The 8,503-nt window shown below is 42.1% G+C and overlaps 1 protein-coding gene across 1 annotated transcript in view; it reads left to right on the forward strand.

Moving 5' to 3' along the window:
- RANBP3 (RAN binding protein 3) overlaps window positions 1-2,746 on the forward strand; it is a 44,791-nt gene extending 42,045 nt beyond the window's left edge. The window contains exons 16-17 of the mRNA XM_009880612.1: window positions 1,249-1,429; window positions 2,270-2,746. Coding sequence (XP_009878914.1) covers window positions 1,249-1,429; window positions 2,270-2,313 — 225 coding nt within the window. The 3' untranslated portion in view covers window positions 2,314-2,746. The remainder of the gene's footprint in view (window positions 1-1,248; window positions 1,430-2,269) is intronic.
- The last annotated feature ends 5,757 nt before the right edge of the window (window positions 2,747-8,503 follow it).

Genomic DNA, 8,503 nt, shown 5'->3' on the forward strand with positions numbered 1-8,503 from the left:
GATTTAGAGATGTCTGAATACGTTCTTTTGACTTACACTGATTCTACACAAGGGGTTGCTAAAGAATTAAGTGTTCATATGGATCAAAAATTAAGAGAACAGCAATAAATGGTCAGCTTCCCCTGTGACATGAGGTTTGTGGGACTGGGATCTGGAATCCCAGAGTGGAACTTAATGATACAGAATATCTATTGATGAAGAAAAAGCAGTGAAATTAATGGATAACTTTTTCTCGGTATTTTTCCATATTTGAAAAGGTTGAGTTAATCTGTCATCAGGTTATTCAGCACTGATTTCAGTATTGATAAAAAGTATCTTGTATGGTATAACTTATTCGCTATAGCTCACTGGGGGAGAATTTTGCTGATACGGGGTTGACAGATCTAACTGACAGATGGGGAGGATGGAAACAATTTTTTGTGAAGGAATCTGAAAAGTGGGATCGTTACCTTACAGTTAACTTAGGATAACAATAGTAGTATTAATATGAGGACTTAACTGACATAGTGAAGATGGAGTTTCACAGTATTTAAAGGGAGTTCCCTTCGAATAATATCCATTAAATACTTAGTTCGATAGGCCTAAAAACTGATTCTTTTGAAAGCATGAAGTGGCTGTTAACTTTTCAGATTAAGAAAGATATATTCTTCTGCAGGTTATCACAAGTGCTTCCCTGTGAAACAGCTGACTAGTATAAAAGAGAGTGTAAAAAAAAAAAAATAAATATTAAAAAAGTGGAATAATCACCTGCCTGCCTGCATGTCCATTCAGTTTTCTCATTATATTTTCTGTTAAAATTTTATGTCAGTGCATCATGAAACAATTAAGTGACTTGATTATGATTAACTAATATGTGAAGTTGATTGATTGACAAGCTTGGAAAAATCTGTGCAAGACAAACTTTTTAATTAAAGATCTTTTTAGCAAAAGCTTTTGGGAGGTGTCAGGAAAGCTGTGTGACTCCTGGGTGAAGAAGGTTATATAAAATCAGCCAGTACTGGTTACATTAGCCAGAGAAAGTTGATGCTGAGTGGAGAGGAATATATTCTCACCATCAGTTTAGTATATCTAGCATCTTGCTATGTATACCACAATCCATCCTGACCTAGTTTGAAAAACACTATATGAGAAAACTGAAAAGTAGATTGTGAAATTTGGCATGACTGTTGTGTGTTATTTAAGCAGTGTTTTATTCTCTTATAATTCCTTGCACCTTTTTCTTGTTTCTGAATATTAAAAAAAATGTAGGCAAGCTCTAAAGATACAGGGCAGTTGTATGCTGCATTACACCATCGGATCTTGGCCTTGCGGAGTAGAGTGGAACAAGAGCAAGAAGTCAAGAATGTAGCACCTGAGCCAGAGGTAACGCAATCAAATGAGGAAGACAGTGATGATGATGTCATTGCACCTTCAGGATCAGTTGGAAGTGGTAAGCAAGAAAGACAATGGAGCGTCCGGTTTTCCATACTCTGTCATTCTTTAAGGCAGACTGTTCTCTCTGTAATTGTAAATTGCAGATGTACTTCTGGCTTGTAATTTCTCACAGGTGTTTGTGGAACAAGACTCATTGTGTGAATTGCCTTTTTCAAAGCAACTGTTTTTTGCTACTTCTCCAAACTCATGTAAAGGCCCCTGTGCTGCTTCCATCTGACTTACATGTCACGGTTTAGCAGAGGTTATCTGTACTGCCGTTAGTCCTAGCTTTGTTTATGGGATTTTTAAGGGGTGGTTGCGAGTTTCATTTTTGCCTTCAACACGGCTGAGGCTCGCACTTCAAAACTGAGATGACTGTCTTGAGCTACTTCCAGTGGGCAGGAGCAGAGTGCTATTTGGAAAGCAGAAGAGGCATGGGAAGAGAGTACATTTCATTGTACATGAGGAGACCATAATTTAAAAAAAAGCCTTAATCTTCAGTTTGAGGAAGGCTTCCTTCTGTACTCCTGACTTAGGAGTCATCTGTGCTTTGCTTTCCTGTGGCTTAGAACATTGCGCCTTTGACAAGAGACCAGTCCTCCATCCTAATGCACTGCAGGGAGAAAAAAAAAGAAGGAATGAATACAAACAAAAGCAGTGGGTGGATTGAAGAGACTGGAAACTGAACTTTTAGGCTCTGGGATCCCTCTGGGGGGAGGGAGAACTCTACAGTTCTCATCTGTCATTGAAATCCTAAATCTGAAACTTCTGTAGTCTTTTCAGGTAGGGTCTCTTATTGTAAGGCAAGAAACAAAAGATATCTCTTATGACAAAGAACTACTTTTTTTTGTTTCAGGTCCTAATGATGAAGGTGACGGGCAGAATGTTGGCAGCACATAGCAGATGTGCTTGCAAGGCTGCTGTGAACACCATCTTGCAGGCATCTCTGGATACCCCAGGCCAACTATTATTTCAGGCAGTGTTGAAGGCTCCAGGACTTAAGAACTGTGCATCCCTGTTCTGTTTGTTTGGTTTTTTGGTCTGGATCAGTAGATTCCACACAAAAAAAGCAGACTTGGAAACTACCTGAATGTTGTTTGGGACGTGAAAGCTCATCATATTGATGAGCCAAAAAAAAAAAAACCAAACATTTCCCCTCATCCTTGTAATTGAAATGGCACATTACAGCTTGTCACAGCTTTTCATTGGGACCTTTTGACTGTTTCTTCAGTAGTTCGTGTCTTGCAGGCCTCCAAGATAGAACTTTCCGACACGGTTCCAGCTCGAATTCTGCTTTCGTAACCCCTACTCCCCCTTATGAGTTTCTGCCACCTGCAGGGAAACCGTGTCCTCACCAGTTCCTACGCTCACTGCCTGCCCTTGTGGGTTCATTCTCTTTTTGGACTGCAGATGGGGCAGATTATATTTTTACCTTTTAATCCCAGCATAGGTTGTGGACACCGTTGTTCCCTGTCTAGTGGGTTTGTAAACAGAGAGAAACAAAACATTGTGGTTCACCAGAAAAGCTTTTCTAATGCGGTAATAAGAGACTTCAAAGTCCACAGTATGTTTTGCTAACTTGTTTTATTTCTTCCCATTTCATTATTATTATTTGGGGATTTATATTGTGGTGATACTTTTTTTTATTTTAGTTTTTCAATAAGATGCTTTTGTGTGTTGAAAAAGTGAAACTATTGTTTTGTACTGTTCTTTTCTGTTACTATTTAAGGGAGAGCTAAGCCACTATATATAATAGATGTTGCATACAATTTTTCTTAGAAAATTATATGTTTCTGTGGCTACAGTAAAGTGTAGGAGGCATACAGGTTACACCTTCAGAAAAGATGATGAGGAAACAGCTGTTAGCCCTTGGAAGAAAAAAAATAGGCTCATGTAATGAGCTCAGTCAGCCATTAAAATAAATCTGTATAATAAAGTAGCTCTCATTTTAATGGCTTGATTCAACAAGCCATTTAAGCACTTGCCTGACTTAACTACATGTGAATAATCTTACTGAAGTCAATGCAACTATTCATGCTTAAAGTTGAGTACATTTTTAAATATCTTGCTGAATTAACGGCCTTAAATAGAAAATTAACTTCTAACCCTTCCTGTCCCTGTTCCGTTTCCTGAAGTCTTGCAGCATGAAGAGAAAGGTAATATTGCCGGCTTTGAATAGTTTGGGCTGAAGGATATTGTATTCTGTTCCACCAAAATAAAAGCAAGAATGTGTTTTCCTGCGTGTAATTCTGAAGTAGTCCTACTGTAACCAGAACTTACTTTTTGCTTTGATGTTTTCTAATCATTTGGACCTTTTGTGTGAAAGTTGAGTTTTATTTTGTTACTAAAACATATGGTATAGTCCTGTCTAGGACAGTTGGAATTTGGTGGTCACTAAGAACAGTGACCAGGTCACTTCCGTATAAATTCCCCAAACTGTTCTATTTCCTTTATAGTTTACTGATAGGTAATTTCTCACTCACTTGCTCTTTCTCCTGTACGTTAAGGAGACCTAAAATACACCATTTAAAAGAAAATTAAAGAAGCATTTAATGTAGCATGAATTGAAAATGAAAACCCAGGTTGTAGCACAAAAGCAACTTCTTCAAAGTTATTCAAGTAGCAAAACAGTCCTTATTGCCTCTATTTTAATGAAGCATACTTTTCTTCACTGGGGGTCAAGAACATGTTTAATTTTACCTGTTTTCTGTTGTTAACCATTGTTGGAGACTGAAGCTGTTTGGGAAGGGGGGTGCTTTGCTTTTCCTGATAGCCCGTTGAAGGAACATCTTGGATTGCTTTTCTGGGGAGTGAAAAGGGCTAGTGATTAGCTGTGCCACTGCATTTATGATTCCTCTGGATTGTCTACTCATGCCTTTTTGCATTTTGAGATATTTTTTTTTTTTTCCTCCTTAGAGTTATGGGGTATTTTAACCATGCACAAACCTGGTTATGAGCCCTTTCTCCTGCAGCTCACTAGCAGAAGCGTAGCGTGTTTCCTGATACCCACCCACACGATTGTTTTTGCATCACAAGGTCTGGGGGTCTTCTGTACTTTCAAAGTGATCTTTGGATCTTTTTACACTGAGATTCTCAGATTTAAACTACTCTTTTCAAACAACCTTGCAGCATAAAGCTGCTTGTTGTCAGCTTAAAGAAATTATTAGGTGTCTTGGTCAGCAGGGCTGACTTGTGGGGAAACAGGTGGTGTTTCCTGGCCCCAAACTCCACGGGGTCTGTGCAGTCCAACATTGAGGTGCTTTACCTAAAATGAAATTGATGGTGCGTGAAGATTCAGAAAAATGGAATAAGCATGCTTGCTGTGATGGGGTTTAGTGGTGATACGCAATCACCTACAACATTTTAAAAAAATGTGTATTTTAAAAAAGATCAGTAAATAACAATATTTACTGATACAAATTTGCTTTCAGTTGGAAGTTTTGCTTATATGTTGATAGGGAAGAGGAAAATGCTTATGTGAACCGCTGACAGAACCGGCTGCATGCCGAGGTTAGGCCCTGCCTGAGGAGATGTGTCCGGCCGAAGCACAACTCTTATTTCACTCTCTGCTTCAAGCCTGAGTAAACTAGTGACAGGTAAAACCAGATAACGCCCACATGTTTTGGTAGATTTACGTAAGACTGTCATATCAAAACGTATGTGGGAACTACATTAAAACTTTTATCAGCAAACAAAACACCCCAGGCTCTGTGCAGTGGTTCCTGTGCTGGGTAGCGGCTGCCAGCGGGGAGGTAGATGACGACCAGGCTCACCTTCAACAGCTGTCTTCCACTGCACCACCTTCCTGTTGCATCTTTGCTCTTAGGTCTGCTGTTAATATACGGACGGTGTTAGCGATCACTGTGTATTTTGTTCTGGCTGCTGACTTGTGTGGGCACAGCCCTTCAGATTTTCCAGGGGGAAAAAGGAAGATACTAAAGAGTGTAATAGTTGAGCACATCCGGTGGGGAAAATGTTGCAAGAGTGGTGGTGTGCCTAAAACCAGAAGTAAACCTCTTATCATAAAATAAAAAGATTACACCCACAGAAAATACAAACATTAAGGTAAGAAAATATGTAGTTACAACATCTTTTTGTAGTCCAGTTCCCAGTGCATGATGCACCACTTCAGAGAAGACAGGGCAGGGAAAGATCTACATGAACTAGTCCTCGGCAGCCCTCCGCTGAAACCAGGATGGGCAGGTGGCCAAACTGTTAGAAGCCTGCAGGAATAAAAAAACCCAACTTTGTAATACTCGTCCCCATTCCCAGACACCGAGGTGTCACGGCCGTTAAATGACTGTTCCTCACATGTCCCATTCTGCAGTTTGACTTCTTGTTCGCCCGGTGAGTGTAGAAAATGGTTTATTTCCGTTCTATAAACATGTTACATATTTGAAAATTTACCATGTTTCCTCATAATCCTATCTAGTTTTAGGAATTCCAGATATGATAATTGCCATAATTTGTCATGGAAGTTTTCATTAAACTGACTTTTCACTGTGCGCTTTTCTCCCCTTGTTCTTTGGTCTTTCTGTGCACTGACTTGCTTAAACTAAACCCGAGAGTCCACTGTGTGGGTAGCAGATAAATTCAGACAACATTATGAAGGTATTTTAATTTTCCAGGGTAATCCCCCGCCGCTCCGTGAATCTTAGCATGGAGCAACAGAGGTGTTAAGAGGGAATTGCTAATCTAGACTCTTGTAAGTCAGTCTTAATTCCTGTCTCCGAGGTTATGGTACAGGTATCTTCCAAAGAAATGCTCAAAGATAATTTCTGTAAATAACAGTCTCATGTAAAGATAGGATTCGGAGTTCCCTTTCAATCACCTTTCAAGGGTTTAAAGATACGAAAGCTGAATTTGTCATCAAGAACACTGGTAATGCTGTTGCTGGGGTGGGCAGTGAATGCCTTTTCAGAGCATATTGGAATTGAACGGGGGGTATGTTTTAAATGAGCCGTCCCCTATTGAACTCTTGTAGCTTCCCTTCAGCTCATCATGAAACCAAGGAAAAACAAAGCAGTAATGTTGTATTTGATCTCCTCCTCTTCAAGATACTAGGAGGTATCAGACAAGCCCCAAGCTAGAGGACGTCTGCCGCGGCGAGCAGTTAAAATAGTCCATGCAAAGCCTCAGCCTGTGCTAATTGTACACCCCGGAAATGCTTTTTAGATCAGCCGCTGGGAAGCAGCTCACTTGTTGCATTGTCCATTTTGCAGACAAGATACAATTCCTGGTCCCAAGAGCTCAGAGTGCGAGTTCTGAATCAGATAGGAGGTCTATTGAATAAGGCCATACAAAAAGTTCCCAAAAGAGGGGAGAGTGGGGAAATGCTTTGAATGTGACTTGCTGGTGGGTGGTACTGTCCCCATTTCTAAAAAAGAAGTTTCAGTGGTAGAAGGGAACAGAGTTATTTGCAGCATGTGGCATGATGGCACATTGGTCCCCCCATTTACCAGTTAAGGGAACTAATACCCTCTGTATTAGTGAGCAGGTCTGCAGCCATAGTCTACAGTTAATCATAAAATATTTGGAGTCAAGTTAGATGTTTTAAGAGTAATGCTACTTATCTAGATTGATTTATATGTTGCTTTCCCTGGAACTTGCCTGTTTATAGTTACATCTTACTGTAACAGTTCTCTAATGAGCACTAATTGCCTAGGAAGTGTCTTACAGCATTCAGAAGCCCGAGGACAGCCTTCTGAAAAACAAACCACAGCAGCATGCCAGTCCCTGATGTTAACTGGTCTGTAGGTAAGGCAGGTGCTGAGCTGCATAAAACCAGGTGGTGTGTATGGCAGCTACAGGCCACGTACCCGCTGCGAACCGGGAGAGACATCGAGAACTGTCTCGGTCCCACCTTGCTTGTCTGTGGAAGGAGTGGTGGGGATCCACTGCATGATACATGCTCAGGACAGAACGGCTTTTAGCAGCTGCTTAAAGCCTCGAATGCTATTCCTCACTTGATGGTGCAGAGTCCTGTCCTGTTCAAGGCTTGGTGGCTTCCATATGTTTATCTTGGGGAAAGAGCATTGGCACTGTGTGCCACCACAGTAGCGGCTGCCCGGTGCTTCGTTCCATGTGCTTGGAAAGCACTTGGCGGGGGGAAGAAGCCCACCCTGTAACCTGCTTCCTTAATAAACTGCCAGTGAGAACTTGACTGTTGTGTTGGGGTTCACATTTGTAAGACCAGGCACTGTTTTGGGGCCCCAAGGACACGGAACCATGTCTCTGCTGCTATGAGGCCCTGAGGAGGAGCGACCCCCATCACTGACACAGCCTGACCACTGCCTGCAGGAGAGGGTGCTGGTGACAGCTCTGCAGGGCCACCCCAGCCCTGACTGTGTCCCGCTGCCCCCTCTGTGCCCCGGCGTGTGGTGCTGGGCAGCTGAGTGGTCACAGGCCCTGGGACAAACTGCTCTTGGCTGGCAGAGCAGTGTATCCCAGAAAAGGGGTGTTGCAGGGGACTCTGGCAGAATCGGGAAATGCACAAATAAAGTATTTAATATGCTTTTTGCATAAAGGGGAAAGAGAAGTAGACAGGTGAGGGAAAGCCAGAGTGTCCATCCAGTTACGGACCTCTTCTGTTCCACCGCTGGAGCTGGTGCAATGGTGGGGAAACCAGAATTGGGCGAGCTTGGCATGAAGGGCTATTGCTGCCAAAGCACAGCGCTGAGCTGTGAAACGTCTCAATTAGCAAACTCAGGAAAACTAGAAAAATAAATGCATACAGTACAGCCTACAGTACACTGTGGCCTCAGTGCGTCAACATATCTTTATTATTTCAGAAAGAAAAAATGGAGATACAAGTGTACACAGAGGCAGCCAGAGAATTTGACTAGAGACCTTGAAAATTCATAAAAAACAATCCGAGTACTATTTAGCTATAACTGTAGTCCCTACACAAAAAAAACCAACCCACCCCACCCCCAACCACCACGAAGCGGGCAACACTGAGACATGAGAGGATCGGAGCTACCAGAAGCGTGTGCGGTTCAGGCCCAGACACAGAGCTGCGCCTTCGGAACCCCACGTGAGAGCAGAGCCAGAGCCGGGCCCGGGCGAGAGCGGCGCGCAGGAGCCGCCC

Source organism: Charadrius vociferus, unplaced genomic scaffold (assembly GCF_000708025.1).
Source record: "Charadrius vociferus isolate BGI_N301 unplaced genomic scaffold, ASM70802v2 scaffold702, whole genome shotgun sequence".
NCBI classification, from domain to species: Eukaryota; Metazoa; Chordata; class Aves; order Charadriiformes; family Charadriidae; genus Charadrius; species Charadrius vociferus.